A 17776-nucleotide genomic window follows, 5' to 3' on the forward strand; every position below is an offset into this window, starting at 1 on the left:
AGCTATTTCTTCTATTTGTTGACATGATGTCTTACTTGTATTATCAGTTGGTCATAAATCCCCTTTAAGTGGGTATGTTTTAATGAGAGATAGTTTGTAAGAATCTCAAAATTAACTGGGACTAAAATACAAAATTCCACCCCTCTGTATGAGTCTGTGTATACTGATCTGAAGATGTATAGTAAGTATTGATTGAAAGATGTACAAAACTACTTGGACGGTGCAAATATAACTTCCACGCACACACACATTTTACAGAGAGGTAAGATGAAAATCAGGGAAAGTAGACAATAGTGATTACGGAGCAGTTTGGAATTACAGCTGGGCTGAGAAGCTGTTGTCGTTTCCCTGTTTTTCAGTAACTACTTTGGGCAAAACATCAGCCATGGAAATAGGTAGTCAGATGGGAGCAGATTTGCTGCATTTCCATTTTAAAGATGCATTCTACAGAATACAGATTATGCTCTTTATAGATTCATAGAATAATTTAGGTTGGAAGGGGCCTAAGGAGGTCACCTAGTCCAGCCTCGTGTTCCAAGCACATCTAATTAGATCAGGTTATTTTAAAACGTTTCAAGTAAATAACAAATTTTTGAATGTCTTTTTATTGGGTCACTTAGTGTTTTTTATAATTAGTTTAGGATTGGGGATTTAGACTAAGCTAAAGATAATTATTTTTGCCTGAGTTTTGTCTCAATTTTTTGCCAAAATGATACAAAATTTGTACTTTTCTGAAAGTGTAATGCAAAGTTGAAGTTGCAAGAATGTATTTAGATGCTGATTATATCTTATTTTCTTTGATTAGGTGTAGAGGTACTACTAAATACCTGTTCAATATACACACATGCTTGTTTAGATTATTTTCAAACTTTACCAAGTAATTTGTAAAGAAGGCATTAAGCATCTTTGCTATAATTTTGCTCATAAAACCAGAAATCATTATTTTTCTATTTATGAAGTGCTTATTTATCAGTCATAGGCCTTTTCACCTACTTTCTAAGTAAATTTACTTAATACTCAAATTTACTTTACTTGCATACTTTTTTGCAGCGGCAACTGTATTTCCTCCTGTATTTTCTGTTCAAAAAGTTTACGTTCCCCCCACCACCATCACGCCACCCCGCCTCATCTTTGATAAGTCTCCTTTTAACTTTTAGTTAAAAAGAAAAAAATATGTTGTGACAAGTCCACTGGTTATGCAGTGCCTCTTGTATTTTGTAAGTAGCTATTGATACTTGTGTTTGACTTAAATAGTGCACATTTTTATTTTTCTCTTGCTTTTTACGTGCATATTTCATGACTGAAATACACGTTTTTACAGATGCATAGCTCCACTGGAGGCGGATTTTGTGACTGTGGGGATACAGAGGCATGGAAGGCTGGACCGCTGTGTACTAAACATGAACCTGGAGCATCAGGTTCTGCAAAAGAAGTAAGAATATTGCTTAAAGTGAAAGAATAAATATTGTCTTTTTTTAAAAAGTGCTTATTCCAGTATATGAAAGTATGTATGTTTATGTAGCAGGTCCAATTGAATTGAATCAGGATTTCCTTGGTCAAGGTGTTTATTGGGGTCAAACATGTATATTGTCCATCCTTTGTCTCCAAACAAAAAGCAAAACCAATAGAACACTTCCATCTACCGGTCTTGTGCACTTCTGTCTTTGATTAGGAATTAAAATAGGAGTTTCTGCTCTTTTCTGTGCTATATGTATTACTCAGTTCTTATTTATAAATAATTGGTTTCCCAGTGGTTAGTAAATAGGTATAGTATTTGATTTTAATAATATTTTCTCTTTTCCACATTACTGCATTAGTGAACAATTTTTTTTGTCAGTTAATTCTGGTATGTGATCTGTCACTATGGCTAGAATAAGTTGCTATGCTTTAAAAGTAACCTCAGGATGTCTCAGGCTTATTGTACCTCATAAAGCAGCATATTAATGAGAAATATGCCATTTTATAAGTAGTTCTCAAGAAGAATGTAGGCAAATCAGTTGCTTCAGGTAAAATTTTTTCTTTCGAGTCCTACATTCTGAGATAATCAGGACAAAAAACGCCCTTACCATTCATCGTTGCAAAGAGACCCTTAATTCCTCCTGGTTTTTTTGCAAAAGTACTTCTCTTTAGGATCTGGAAAAAAATTAAATGGAATAGAAATAAAGAACACTGATCTTACAGAAAAATGAGGCAAAGTTTTCCTTGACTGGTTCATCCTTCAAAAAACCATGAATCTTAATGGATTTCAGAAATAAAAATAGTTGAAGCTCCAAGAAGGGGTTGTCTGATTACCATTTGGAGCTTGTCACTGTAATGTTGACCTGCTTCTACTTCAGTAAAGTCTGTTCTGCTGTGCAGTACTTATCCCCGAGTACTTAGCCATGTGATACATATCTGCAGCTGATACCTACATATTACTTACGAAAAACTGTAATCAAGAGAACCAGATTGTTTCCACAATATTAGAATACCACAAAATAGCTGCAGTATGGTTAATTTTACTGCTGTTGCTATTATCACATACGTTATATGTTTTTCCAGCATGTTCTAGAGGTGCTTCCAGAATAAGAAACCAGAAACAGTTCCTCTTTGGGAAGTGTTAGTTTTTGTCCTTGCATTCTGAAGGAAAATAGTATTGTTTTGCAATGCTAGACTCCTGGTACTGTTGATAAAGACATATGGGAAGGTAGAGAAGCTTGCGTGTCTACCAGCTTCAAAGCCACCTTTGGATACTATGGAAAGCTTATGTTACAAGATGCTCAGTATCAGATTTCTAGCTGATTGCTGAGGGGTCCGTGTCACATCATGAAGAGAATTTAGCAATGGTCTTAAGACAAAATGTTCAGGTCTCAGTTGAGCATTAGGTGTTCTTTCACTTGAAAATTGTTTCCAGCCAAAGTATCTCCATTGCTCCTAGATACGGGATATTACTTATGCCTCAGGTGACCAGTTTGTGTCTTACAGACAGTAGCAAGCATACATTATGGATTTCACCCGTGATGGCTCACAAAAAATCACACCAATACCTGTATGAACATGGACCTATGAGGCACATTAAGAACTTTAACAAAGAGATTCTAAACAACATAGATTGTATCTCCCAGATTTAAAATTTAGGCCTCTGTAGGAGATCTAAAAAACAGTTGCTTCAGTACTTTACTTCTGAGAATGGTGTTATTTTTTTGGTTCCAACGACTCTGGTCAGAGTCCCTAAAATGGTTTATGCAATGTTTACTTCCTGCTGGGGAACCTATTTATCAGCAAGGTACAGATTTTGATCTTGCAGATCTGGTATTTGCATCTGTGATGGCATATTTGGCTTTTTACCTCCCTTTCCTTTAGAACAGTTTTTTCATAACAATGAAATAATTCAAAACCAAATGTTAGGAAAAACACCAAAACCTTTATAAAAAATTTTACCCAAAAACTCTTTCACTCTTGTTAAAATCGCACTGTCCAAATTTTGTGGGCTTTTTTTCAAAACCGTATTCAAACAAAGCTTGAGAGGAAACTGCATGCATTCAGTCCATAGCATTTTATTTCTGTTTGGATGAAGATAAGCTGCTCAGAATATTTTTCGGGTCATTTGTATCTAATGGAGATAAGGTTAAAGGATAGATCATATCAGGAATGACAGCAGCTACCGCGGTATCTCTTGGTTTTACAGATTATTGAGAACTGTAATCATACCTGTGATGATAAGGAAATGGGGAACCTCCCATGCTGCTTCGAGTAATATTTCTCTTCCAGTCTCTGATAAGGTCTTTGGTTGGTTTGCAGTGAGTTTGTTTGATCATCACTTCTTTCATGGAGTTGTGCTAGTCCAAAGCTGTGTTACAACTGCTGTCAACTCACAGAATGGCAGGGGTTTGAAGGGACCTCTGGAGATCATCTAGTCCAACCCCCCTGCCAGAGCAGGTTCATCTAGAATAGATTGCACAAGAATAAACTGGAACATACTACCTGGGAGTAGTGAATAATGAAAAACAGACAATTATTTGAATTTGAAGAAGTAGAAAGTTACTTGTTGTAATAGTTCTTTGTTGTCAGTAGATGTAGTTATTATGCAGTCAGTGTATGTAGACTCTCTAGTAATAGGGCAGAAATACAACCACTACAATAATGAAACGGATCAGTATATTAATGTATACTATATGTAACTATTTGTTAGATTGCATTGCATGACAACGTTCCTGTTTTAATAGAAGACTTGTCCGCAGAGATTTTTTTTTATGATGAAGAGACTCATGGATGTTTGGATTATCTTATAGTTTGTTCTCTGTTTTGAGAATCAAGGACATTCATAATGTAGGAATTTTCTCAGCATATAGTGCTTATTAAAAGAAATGAGTTGCAAAGCGCATTTGGAACAGTCTTGCATATTTCTCTTCCAGCATGTTTTCTGATAGTATGGAAGTTTATCACATGCTTGTCAAACAAAAAGCACTCTTTTATTGATGATCCTGACCAATGTTCCTTTAATTATGCTTAAGTGCAGAGGATGTATCATACTAAGGTGTTTATAAACTTACTCTGATCAGGTAGGAGCAAATAAGAAGAGGGATATGTTCGCAATACATTTGTCTGCTGTGCAGAACATGGTAAAAATGTGCTTAGAAACTGGCTGCTATTTTTAAAAGGTTGATTAAGTTTAGAATATGATCTACAGAACTACCACCTTTTAAAAATGAGCCCTCAGTAGAGGACAGGTTTGAATCTACCATGTGAAAGATAGGCACCAGAGCTTTTACCATTTCTGAGATAAAGAGGTGAGCATTAGTAAAATGCAGTACCCTTACAAAAATCTTAATTGAACCTTATTTAAAAAAAAAAAAGTTTTACAATGAGGAGATATTTACAAAACTTGTTGGTATGTATGTAACACGGGGCTCAGAAAAGCAATCCTTCACTTTAGAATCCCCAGTCCAGGCTTTTAGGAGTCATCTGTTCCCTATTGATTCCAAATTAATGTCTTTGCTATGCCAGAAATATATAAATATAAAACCCTTTTGCCAGAATTTATCCTTAAAAACAGATAATTTTAAGAATTTATGTCAGAGATGAGGTAAAAATACTTCCCAGGCATGTTTGTTTAAAAAAAATAATAATTTGGTTATTAGTTATTTTTAAAAGTTGATATCTGAACACGCTTTGTTCATTCTTCCACAATGTTGTTATTTGAAGCTCTACCTGAAGCTTAAATAATTAGGCATTTTTGGGCATAGTTCTGAGGAAATTTTGTTCTTATGCTTTCAATTTACATTAGCTGTATCTTAATTTCATTTTACTGTGACTTCTATTAAAGTGGGTAGCATTGGAGGTTGCATTGCATCATTTAACTTTCCACTACTTTTATGAGTTCAGTCCCCACTTTTAGTAGTTTATAAATCCTTTGATGTAGTTTCCTTTGATTTCTTCTACAGACTGAAGGACAGTAGCATGTCTTACCAGAAGGTTCTTGTTTTGAGTATCTCTACACACAGCTTCATGTTTTCTTCCAGCTCTATCATTTTTGCTTGCCATGTGTTAATGCTTAAAAAGCCAAACTCTTAAGAAATACTGGAAGAAAAAATTAGTATATTTACGACTGCGTTCAATTAGATTATTCTTAGCACTTAAGTTTTTTTCATTCTGCTCCAAACTGTAAGATAATGATAGCTTTGTCAATCTGGGGAAAAAAAAAATAGCCCAGACATTTGTATTCTTAATTACCAAGATCTACCACAAGCTTATTCAAACTTAAGTATGTACACACAGTGATATTTATAGACCATGATTTCATTGGCAGACATTTTAGATTGTATGTTTGGATCCAAATTATTCTTGTAGTGCTTATCAGGTCAGAAAACTGTTGTTCAGAGTTTTGTAAGTAATTGGCCATGTTAATGCATTTTTACTTCTCTTCCACTATGTTTTTAGGTTTTACATCCTATGGATACAACATGATTTCACTTGAATTTTTATTTTTTTAAAGCAATCTGCTTCGTAAATGGATAAATATGATTCTATAGTTGATTTAAGAATTTTTCAAAAACATGATTTTAAGCTGTCATAAACATTTGACAGAATACACTCACAAAAGAGCAAGCAATGCAGGGGAATAATGTTGGTCTGGACTGCAAATTTTCAATATCTTCGGGTGTACAGAAAACTGTTAACAAGCTTCATTTTTTTAAAAAAAAAAAAAAAAGCAATAATTGAAGCTTCCTAACACATTTGGTGAGACCTTTCATAGACTATTCCTAGATAAAAACTGGATGTGTATAAAAAGTTAGATGAAACTGTTGGAATACTACTGAGAGCCCTTTGGATGAAATAATTTTGAAGAGAAGAAATTGGGCGAGATTAATTTGCTTGAAAATAACGAGAAGGCTCATTTCCTGAAACAAATATAGTAATAAGGTATTCTACCAATCCTTTTTTAATTTTTTAAGTTTCTTTTCCATGTTAATATTATCTCATGTCTTACAGAATTCTGAATGTCAGTTGAATGAAGAAATTATGGAGCACTCTAGGAGAGTGTTTCCCGCTGTGATAAAATACATTGTAGATATGCTTATATGGGAAGAAGAGAAGGAATTGCCTCCGGAGCTCACAATTAGGTAGGGAGTATTTCCCGCTTTCTCTTCCAAGGCATTAGAAACTTTCATAATAATTTTGCCTGCGGTATACTTAGGCTCATGCAAATATGTTAGTGCCAAAATCCCTGTAAACAGCACTGTAGCATTTCTGACCTACACTTATATAGAGAAAAGCTTTTGATACTTCATGGAAAAAGTAACATGTGATTGTCCTCCATCAAAATGGAAAAAGTTTGTTATATGTCATGTTAAAAAGACAAATGGGATCTTTAAATGGCAGAGAGAGGAATAGTAATGGAACAATCAAATAACTTAAAATCTATTTTGTCCTTCGTACGTTATTTCTATGGCTTATTCTGGTATACACGGTGAGGGAATTTTTGGGTGTGTCTTTGACATGAAGACCATGCTTGATTTTCTTCTATGATTTTTTTTGTACTTGACGTTTCTCTCAAGCTACCAAGTGAGCTGTTGCTTGTATTGGATAGGACACTATTTACGATTTTACTTTTATTTGTATGGTGTTCTGTTGGCTTTTTTCCAGTAGAGAGAAGGTAGACAGCTACTACTGTGTCCTTTTCAATGATGAACATCATTCTTACGATCATGTCATCTATAGCCTGCAAAGGGCACTTGGCTGCGAACTCGGTGAAGCCCAGTTGCATACTACTGCCATAGATAAAGAGGTTAGTTCATTCTGTGTATGGGAGAAAGTAACTTTTTAATCATTAACTAGTGCTACTTTAGTCTCTTGATCAATAGAGTTTTTGTTTCTGGGGTGCTGGAGCTTGAGGAGAGAGAAAGGCATGTTGCAGAGTAACTTAGTGTACATGAATTTTCCTCATCTAATAATATTAAGATACCCAGACTTTACTTTGTTGTTCTGTTGTTAATTTAATTGAAATAGCTTTTTTCTAAAGATAATTATGTTAATCTTGATTTGCTTCTAGATATCTATAAACACCATGAATGATGCTGGTCCCCATTTCTCATAAAAAACATAGCAAGGATCAAGCTTGTGACATTTTGGTTTTGTCATATGTTAGTCTCACGCTCGATATTTTCTTTAAACAGGGTCGTAGAGCTGTTAAGGCAGGACATTACACCTCTTGTCAGGAAGCAAAAGAAGAAATCAAGGTAACTTCCTAAAATATTTTTCTCATTTGAAAAACAAGCAAATCACCCTCATCATTATTAATACTGAAGACTTACTTGTCTGTTGTAGTCTTTAACTTAGTACTTCCATGCTTTTATATCCTGCCTGTGAACTTTTTGAAAGTGAATTTACCCCACCACAATTGGTATAGATAAATAGGTATCTTCAGAAATAAAATGTCAAACTGATTTCTTTTTTGTTAGGGTTTGCCATTAACATCTGCTTGGGAGAGGTAATGAGTGGTAAAGACAAATATGAAAAATCATCTTATCTTTATTTTATCTCTATTAATATTTACCTGACTCCTAGAGGCATTCTGAAAATGTTTCTCAACGACCACTTCATGTGGAGGTTCTGCATGCTGATGTTATGGCTCACCAGAAGTTTGCCTTGCGCCTTGGTTCTTGGCTGAACAAACTCATGAGCTATTCAAGTAAGCATAACTGATTTTTGTTACAATACTGCTACGTCAGTATTTAGCTGACTAATTATCTCAAAAAATGTTTTTAGCTGTACTATATATGATATTCCCTTATTAAAATACTTTCACATTCCTTCTAATTAATAAATAAATACAGTAGTATGGCTTCTGATATCCATTGGTATGGTTATGAATAGTAGTACTTTTCTTTTCCTTCTTACTGAAACAAATGTCTCTCCCTGCTTGAGCTCTGTCTGTTCCTCTAGAAGTTTTATTATCCTTAGTTTCAGCATCACATGCCCTATTTCAGTGACTTCTTTGCTTAAAAGCTGCCTTACCCAGCGGTGGTGGAAAGCTGCAGAACATCATCAGTGTAAAGCATACATCCTCTGCTTGAATTAATTCCTGCTTCAGATTTGATAACTGTGATTAATTAGATAGCGTCAGTAAAACAAACAAACAAAAGCCTTAATTTAAACATTTGTCCAGTAGTGGAAAGTCTATTTTAAGCTTTCAAACATTGCTCTGGTATTTAATGATGCTCATGGTTTTAAAGATGACTTCTGGATCAATCTAATTTTGATGACTGTTGTTAGGTTTTGTCCTACCTGTGTTTTGGCAGACTAAAGCCATTATAGAATTTCTTCTTGCCATACAAATATACATAGATTAAGCTGTGCTCTTTGCTCTTTCTCCTTCTTGAAAGGGTAAATCTGTTGGTCTGCTTTAGCCAGTTTGTAAGCTTGGATAATAAAGTGACTTTCCTGCCTTTTTTTCTGAACGCTTACTTTCCAATCTTTCCCTTGAGATACTTATATCAGAATTGTACCTTTTTGCGTTTCTTTACAATATTTTATAAATTTTAGCTTTCAGTTCTTTTCAACTTTATTTCACTGATGATATTTTCTTGCTGGTCTGAGTTCCTCAGACAGTTCTTTTAGTTGGTACAAATTCTTGACTGTGTGGTTTATTTCAAGATTTCTAGTGAAAGTTTGGGGTTTATCCACATTTTTCTTTCTAGATAACTTTTTCTTATTATTTTAAATTTTATGAGATTACTCTAAAACACCAACTGACAGCTAATTATTCATCTGTTGACTCTGTGTGAGTATAGACAAGTTGGTGTTAGTGCCCCAGCAAATCCCCAGAATTACAGGGTTTTAAGTATTACCTTTTTAGGTGATGAGATAAGCTAAAAAGCAGCCTCCTCTGTTGGGTGCAGCATTTTGGTATAAGTTAACTGATACTTTAATATGTTTTATGAGAGTCTTCAAGCACAAAGATTGAAGTGTAACATTCTTGTCCTTGTTCTTCTGGATTATATACATAGATGCTTTAAGGGCTTGATGTTCTGTACTCAGCTGGAACACCTTGGTGGTCTGGTGGTTCCCATTGTTTTCCTGGTATTGCTTCAAGTGGTAGAATACTGATCAAGAAGCATTCAATGCTCTTTATTTCCAGGTTGTTAGGAATCTGATTCATGACATTCCACTTTTCCTTTTGAAATTAGTGACGTAAGAGCTCATTTCTGAATGGTAGTAACCCATGACTCTGATATGGTGATCCCCAAAACTGCTTCATCAAGCACTCTATTTACTGATAGATGCAAGAAAATATAAAATAATGTTCTGAAATTCTACAAAAGACTGACTTTCAGCGCCCAAGGAAGGGACCAGTGTAGATCTGCCTAGGCTGTACATTTCTGTGGTGAACTCTACTTATGGATCTGCTTTGCAAAGCCGTCTAAATGCCTTTCATTTCAAAAAACTCTTCTGCGTCACTGGATTTATTAAATAAAGGTGGTAAGAATAATAGGAAGAAATTAGTAATGGGAGAGTGTGTGGGAGTATCACTGAGGAAAAAAATTGTTAAAAAATAACTCATACTTAAGTGCCTTCTTTTTTTCTCTTAAAGAACATAATTCTGTAATTCTCATTTTGTGTCCTCCTATCATTTAATTATTGAAGCATTCTTGTACAAATGAATAGTTTTATCCCTATAGGTGACTTCCGCCAGATCTTTTGTCAAATATGTCTCAAAGAAGAAGCTGGATCTGAAAACCCATGTTTCATAAGCAAGTTGATGCTATGGGATGCAAAACTTCATAAAGGTTTGTGTACCTATGTTGCTATAAACTGAAGAGGCAAATTATTTTTTCATGCGTGTAACAAATGTGTAAAAGTAAATAAGTGATATGCAGGTGAAATTACATTTCTTTATAGTTCTTATATTATGGTTTTTATACAGACTTTTTTTTACAGCTGAGATAATTGTTATTTTGTGTATGTATTTGCCTCCTAAAGTTTTCCTGCTTTATGTATTTTGAAGAATCTTTTCACAAGTTGTAGCCTGCCTGTGAGTGACTTGATGCTTACCCTGTGTTTTAAATACATACCAACAAATGTTAAAAATAAAGTAAAAAAAAAAGAATAACTCTTTTAATATACTTCATAACCATTTCAAGGCTTTTAATGATTTTTAATTATAATTTAGTAATCTCTTCCTCTTTTACACAAAAAGCTGCATCTTAGCACAATAAAGTGATGTGCATTGTATTGGCTTTTCACAGGGGCAAGGAAGGTTCTTCATGAACTTATCTTCAGTAGTTTTTTCATGGAAATGGAATACAAAAAACTTTTTGCTGTGGAATTTGTGAAGGTAAATAGCTATTTGTTACTTATGCTATGAATTTTTACTAGCTTTGTAAAAGTTCCCTGAAACCTGAAAATTGTTTCAGTATAAATAATGAATTTTTCAACAAGCAGAGCTTCAACAACTAGCTCAGCCTTTATAGAGTGTGTTACTTTCAACATCATTGGTTTGTTCCTTATAATCGTGTAGGTGTATATGCTCATTTTGAATGCAGTATTGTTAGTATTCTGTGTATCTTTTGAAATGGGAGATGAACTGCAACCGAAACTGGTCTTTCTTTTTAAAAATTACATACAATAGTTCAGAAATATACTAAACTTAAGACCAAGAGGTTTTTGTTTTAGGGTGAGACTTTTTAATCCTGGTAAAGGTGACTGACACTCATGGTTTTCTCTGGACCGAAACAAAGCAAACAAAGACTTACATTAGTCATTGTACACATCTTTTATAGACAGCTGTTGAATAACTATCTGTGCAGTTCACTGCAGGAGGAAGACTTGTTTTATAATAAGTTAATGTCTTTATTGATCCTTTTTTCAGATATTGAATTTCTTTTCTTGGGCAAAAGGAGGAAAAAAAACAACCTCGTTTTGATCTGGCAGAACAGTTAAATTTGTGCTTATCTTCAGTATTAAGGCAGTGGGGCACATATTTAATTGCTTTGGTGCATTGAGGACATTGTGCTGGTTTTGTTGTTTGAACTGCTTCTATTAGAAAGGAGGAAAGACATTGAGATGTAATTCTTGCAAATAAAAAAGTAAATGTTTTTAAAGAACACTTGTTTTATTTAATTTCCCCAATATTCTCTTTTCCTAGTATTACAAGGCATTGCAAAAAGAATACATCAGTGATGATCATGATAGAGCTCTCTCTGTGACAGCACTCTCGGTTCAGATGTTCACTGTACCCACTCTGGTACGTACAGCCTGTCTCCACTAGAAATGTGAAATAAATTTGAGAATTGCTAGCAGTACCACCTTTGCAGGCTGTTGTACTTGGTAGAGAGTCTATTATGCATTGCTGAGTTGAAAATGAATGTTTTTGAAATTTGTTAAGGCCAATATGAAAGCAGGAGCTTGAGTTCATGTGAAAATTCATTACAGAAGACAGAGGGAAGGCAAATAAGTTTTCTGCAGCATTGTTTTCTGCATTAACTTTCTGTGTTCGTTTACTGTTCACATTTACCTTCTTATGTAACTTTAAAAACTTGGGAGGAGAGGGGAGGGGGAAAAGTGCTTACATGTCTTTTTGTGCGGGTGAAATATGTTAAATCCTGGGGGGGATGGGGTGAGGAGGGGCTAGCATACCTGTAGGTTTTAAAGGTTATATGTTTCTTGCCTGAAATACTAGTGTAAAAGTCCTTTTCTACATGATCCTTCTGGAAAAAAATCGCATGTCTGTTACATTGAAGCTGTCAGAGTGAACAAACATGCTAAATTTATAGAAATTTTGTTCATACATAATAAATACTATAGGAGTTTTTGTAGCTTGGACTCTTTACAAATGCTTAAAATAATTCCTAATCAAAAAGACTCAATTCAAAGAAAAATTTGACAGTTCTCTTCAACAAAAATCGGAAGAAAAATTTTAAATTTTCTTCTTGCAGGCCCGACATCTTATTGAAGAGCAGAATGTAATCACCACCATTACAGAGACACTTCTAGAAGTGCTTCCAGAGTACCTAGACAAAAATGACAAGTTCAACTTCCAAGGTTACAGTCAGGACAAACTGAACCGGGTATATGCAGTAATATATGACCTCAGGTAAGTGTAAAACTGAGATGCTTGAGCAGCTCTTGGAAAATTGGCAGTAAGATGAGGTGTTTCAATTCAGGAATCTGATGATAAAACTGCTTTAAAAACAAACCCAAGCCCGTCGAAAACACACACGAAACTTTAATGTTTTGTCTTTCAGTGGAAACGTAAAAATTTTCCAATACTAAAATTATATTCTATAAAGACGATTTTTGATTATTTTCACTGATACCATTCCATATAACAGTTGCATTAATAAACAAAATATACCTGCTGTAAGACAGTATGGGAAATTTGGCTTCTATTCATTATCATTCTGGGAAAGCTGTATAATCCTCATCTGCTTAGCATTTTCCCCTCTCACAGGTCTCAAATTTCTCTAATAAACTGAATAATGTAAAAGCAAACCACCCCGAATACCTTGGAATTAAAAAACCCAAATCTTTTCATTTCAAGTGATGGAGTTACACCAAGCAACTCTAGCGTTTGGCGACAATTTTAAGAGGAGTTTGAGATGGGGAGGGTGATGTAATGTGGTGATGCAGTTGATTATTTTTATGCAAAGAACACTTTAAATACAAGCATAAGCAGAAGGAAAGTCTGAGCAAAAGATGATAATGTTTTCTTTGGGGACAGGTATGTTTTAGTCAGCAAGCCTACATTATGGACTGACCGTCTGAGGGCGCGGTTTTTAGAAGGATTTGTTTCTTTCCTAAGGATTCTAACTTGCATGCAGGTACAACACGTTTAAATAATTTCTTTCTAATATACTGTTATGAAGATATTACAGCACTTCTTTTTATCCATAGCAATGTCGTGGGTATAAACGTGCAATTAAAATGGTAAATTCTTCAATCACGGTCTTGGGTGGGTGAAAAAGTAGTGTTTACTTTGGTGAATATTACTTGTGTAATTTTAGCTACATGTGTCTGAATAACCTCTATTTTACCGTACGGGATTTTGCGTTGTTTTAAGCCTACAAGCACTGATTTAGCTTGAGTGGTTTGTTGCATCTTCATTTCAGGGAATGGAGGAGATAAAAAGACAGATTGGTCAGCACATTGAGGTGGACCCTGACTGGGAAGCAGCTATTGCTATACAGATGCAGCTCAAGAACATTCTTTTGATGTTCCAGGAGTGGTGTGCCTGTGATGTAAGTATGTCAGTTGTCTGGGATTCATACATGGGTGCCTTTTGTGAATAATCCTGAGTGTTTTTTAAATAGCAGCTTTTAAAAAAGCTCAGTATTGTTCAATGCAGATCTCCACAAAGAGTCTGAAAGAATTAATCTGTGGTATGACAAAGAGAGAAGAGATCTCAGAAGAATATAATCTTCTAGCTGACAAGGCTGCACAGGGTGTCAGGCAAATCATAAACAGAAAATACTTCTTATAATTCATAATAATAATCAGATTTTGAGAATTAGGTTCATGGTATCACTGTCAAGTTCTAAGGTTTTGAAGCACATCGTGTTCATTGTTAATTGCAAAAGTGGACTGCAGAAACTGCGCTAATTGGGTAATTGCACTGTAAGTAGACTTAATCTGTGCTGGAGCTCATCTCTGTGCTGGGGGAAGGGAGGAAATTGTAAAATATTGTAATATTTTGAAGTAGGTTTTGTGGTGGGTTTTTTGGTCGTCCCCCCCCCCACCCCCAGTAGGAGAGACAGGAAGAACTACAGCAGGAACTTCTTGATCCAATTTGGGGTGCAAACTACACAAAATATTGAAATATTGCAGCTTAAGTAAGCACATAGATTTTTAGAGCATTTGACAGAGCAGCTTTTTTGGACAGAAGCATAGTCTGTTAGCTTTAGTTGGATGCTCCACTGCTCCAGTTCAGTACTTCTCAGTATTAAGAAACAGAGTAGTAATTATATTGTGGACTTTTAGTAACTGTTTATACCATCAGAAAAAGCAAGTGAGGAATTTCAGTGCATATATATGATTTTTGAATATAATGCTATGCGTTTATTTTAAATTCTAGGAAGAGTTGTTGCTCAGGGCCTACAGTGAATGTCACAAAGCTGTGATGAGGTGCAGCACAAATGGCCGCTCACGGGAAAAGACAGTGTTTCACTTGTGTGGCCATACTCTGGAGAGCAGACCTTACAGAGTGTCTGCAGATCCTGTCAGCATACATTTACCACTGTCTAGGACTCTTGCTGGTAGGTGGTGTGTTTTGTTTTGATTGCTATTTGAATTACTTTTATTATCCGTCTCTATTTCTTTATTCTAGACAGCATTTAGATGAAGTGCTTCACAGATCAGTCGCTCTCTGACTTACTGATATTCTCATGGTGAGGCAACCATGTTCCTCAGATGTCCCCCTAAGGGAAGGTTTTCCCAGAAAAGAACAACATTTGCCTGGGAGGTTGGAGGACATTTTTTAAAAGGGAGAGAGATAAGAAAGTCAGGCGAGAAGGAAAAGCTTTGTGTTTTAATGAGAACTTCTGTTTTCCCTGGACTATTTGGATTTATGTCGTTCTATTTCTACCCGTTTTGCCTAAATGAATGTTCATTATTACTGTATCTTGAATTTATTTTCCAGCCACATACATCTTAGGACTGTTAAAATGCTCCTCTTAAAAGACATGCTTGCAGCATGCCAGGACAGATTTCCAGTCAGAATACAAAGGACCACAGCAGTGGGTGATCGCCACTTTCTCTAGAATACAAATGAAATCATATGCTATTATTAAGCTGTAGATTCTTTATCACAAGATACCATCTGTTAAGCCGTGTAGTCTTGAAATTCAGTTATTACTGACATGATTTAAACGTGAAATTAAAATTTTGCTAATACTACTTAGCGTCTCAATTTAAATGGTTTTAATGAAATCATTAAATGAATAGATTTGTTCATAAAATAATGGATTGTAAGGCTAGTAAGAACTGTAGTGATAATGTAATAGATCTTCTATCTAAAACAAACAAACAAACAAAAAAAACCCCACCAAACAAAAGTACCAAGTCTTTCCTAAATAAAATTTGACTTTTTTCTGTAATTCTTGCGAGTTGTAGATGATTTAGCTAACATTTAGAATGGCTTGGAGGAGAATCTTTACTGATTTTGACTTATTGTCTAATGTTTTCCTGTTGGTTTTGTAGGTCTTCATGTACGATTAAGCAAGACTGGAACCATCTCAAGACTGCACGAGTTTGTTTCTCCTGTAAGATTCCCCCTCTGCCCCGACTTCTTGTGATTTATTCTCTGGGAAGGAAAAAGCCTAAAATTATATCCTCTAACTTTCATGACACATACAAGTTATTTTGCAGCTGTCAATGTGTCTTCGTTTATTAGGACTTACACTTTTAAAATGACTGTCAGACTTACTCTTGCTGGATTTCTTTTCTTTTTTTTTTATTATTCTTTTTTAAATTCTAGGAAGAATTTCAAGTGGAGCTGCTAGTGGAATATCCTTTGCGATGCCTTGTCTTGGTTGCTCAGGTTGCTGCAGAGATGTGGAGAAGGAACGGGCTCTCCCTGATAAGCCAGGTACTCCCTACAGTATTCAGTAGTGAGCTGGTCCTAATGGTGTATGCAAACGTTTCTCAGTGATGCTCCCAGTGGTGGTTTCATCCAGTGCAGAAAGAGGTCATTGGGGGGTCAATCCTACACTAAATAGAAAGGCTTCTAGGTGGGAATTTAGACTGCAGCTTCATCAATGCTTGTGTCCCCATATTATACAAGTATTTTCATCTCTCTTATGACTGTTTCTGACTGTGAAATGGTGTTGATGTTACTGATGTCTACTATAAACTACTTTCATATCTGGTAAAGAAATCACTGTGTAAGTACTGTTAGTGCTATTGCTTGTAACATAAAATGTTAGAAGAATCTCCTGACATGTGGTAATAATTACATGCAAAAATTAAACTATTTTAATGATTTCATGCTAAACTCTTGAGTGGCATATAACTGGACATAACAAATATTTTATAATACTTGTGGGCTTTTTTTGTTGCAAGAATAAAGGTAAAAGTCTACCCTTAAGTACTTGTATTTTGCCTGCTTTGGCTTCACTTTTTTTTTCTTTTTTTTTTTCTTTAATGGCAGAAATTTTCTGTGTTTACCTTTCGCAGGACCCTTTGGTAAAAGAAAATATTGATAGCCACCTGTAGAATTGTCTCTCTGAGAGACGGGTAGGAGGAAGATGATGTTTAGACTTTAATCAGTAGCAGCCATTAGAATTATGTTGTCTTGGAAGAGGGTATGAAGAAGTATGGCATAGACTTTCTCTGGATAGGTGAAAAAACATTTTTATTTTCCATTAAAGTACATATTTGTTTTGAAAGAAACACAGGACTTTCCCTTACTCAATAAAGGAGCTCTATGATTTAAAAAAGCCTCAGACATTAACTGGTGCACATTTGATAGTGCATTACATTACATTACTTCTCTACTTAAATTTTGTTTTCCTGTTTCTCAGGTATTCTATTATCAAGATGTTAAATGCAGAGAAGAGATGTATGATAAAGACATTATCATGCTTCAGGTATGATTTTCTGAATGCTTGCTTGCTTGACTCAAAACTTTCACGGAATTTTTTAAATTTTAATTAAATTTATATGATTTCTTAAAATTTTCTTGGTAAAAGAGTATTTTTCATAATGAACGAAGAACTGTAGTAGTAACTGATGTTCATAATAGTTTGGATTTTTTGATAGATAGGTGCATCTCTTATGGATCCAAACCAGTTCCTCCTGCTGATACTGCAGAGATACGAGCTCGCTGATACTTTCAAAAAACTCAAGCCCACCAAAGATCAGGTAAGTACCAAGTATTTCTGCTGGTTAATTTGTTTGAGTTTATGGAACATTAATAAGAAAAACTAGCTACTGTTGATAACTGCATTTTTATGATCACACTAAAAGTCAGTCAACACAGGACCCAGTGGTTAGATAAATGACTTTGCATTTGGAATTTGTAGAGGCTTACTCAAAATTAGCAAACAGGTTTTGCCCTCTTTGACCTTTAATTCATAGGGCATCTACAAAAATCCATGTAAATGACTTGTCTATGAAACTTCTATGTCTTGTAAGCCATTTTGTGTGTTCTTATTTTGGCTGGAAGTTTCTTGGATTGTTGTACTGCTTCTTGAGGCTTGAACTTTTATCTGAACCTTTATTTGGGATGCATTTTTAGCTGTTTCTTTTCCTGCATGCGAATCTTGCACTTCAGTTGCAGAATATCTCCTCTACAAGCACA

At 35.0% G+C, this 17776-nt stretch overlaps 1 protein-coding gene across 5 annotated transcripts in view; it reads left to right on the forward strand.

Moving 5' to 3' along the window:
- Positions 1-17776, forward strand: part of UBR1 (ubiquitin protein ligase E3 component n-recognin 1) — a 73701-nt gene that overhangs the window by 16570 nt on the left and 39355 nt on the right. For 3 of the 5 annotated variants that reach the window (XM_054201503.1, XM_054201506.1, XM_054201501.1), the window contains exons 4-19: positions 1322-1432; positions 6472-6602; positions 7126-7267; positions 7656-7718; positions 8047-8170; positions 10161-10268; positions 10728-10816; positions 11627-11725; positions 12417-12574; positions 13202-13301; positions 13590-13718; positions 14552-14732; positions 15676-15737; positions 15953-16063; positions 16998-17063; positions 17236-17337. In XM_054201503.1, the coding sequence (XP_054057478.1) occupies positions 1322-1432; positions 6472-6602; positions 7126-7267; positions 7656-7718; positions 8047-8170; positions 10161-10268; positions 10728-10816; positions 11627-11725; positions 12417-12574; positions 13202-13301; positions 13590-13718; positions 14552-14732; positions 15676-15737; positions 15953-16063; positions 16998-17063; positions 17236-17337 (1776 nt within the window). The remainder of the gene's footprint in view (positions 1-1321; positions 1433-6471; positions 6603-7125; positions 7268-7655; positions 7719-8046; positions 8171-10160; positions 10269-10727; positions 10817-11626; positions 11726-12416; positions 12575-13201; positions 13302-13589; positions 13719-14551; positions 14733-15675; positions 15738-15952; positions 16064-16997; positions 17064-17235; positions 17338-17776) is intronic. The other 2 variants (XM_054201502.1, XM_054201504.1) reach the window with 1 other exon arrangement.

This window comes from Rissa tridactyla, chromosome 4 (genome assembly GCF_028500815.1).
Source record: "Rissa tridactyla isolate bRisTri1 chromosome 4, bRisTri1.patW.cur.20221130, whole genome shotgun sequence".
Lineage (NCBI taxonomy): Eukaryota > Metazoa > Chordata > Aves > Charadriiformes > Laridae > Rissa > Rissa tridactyla.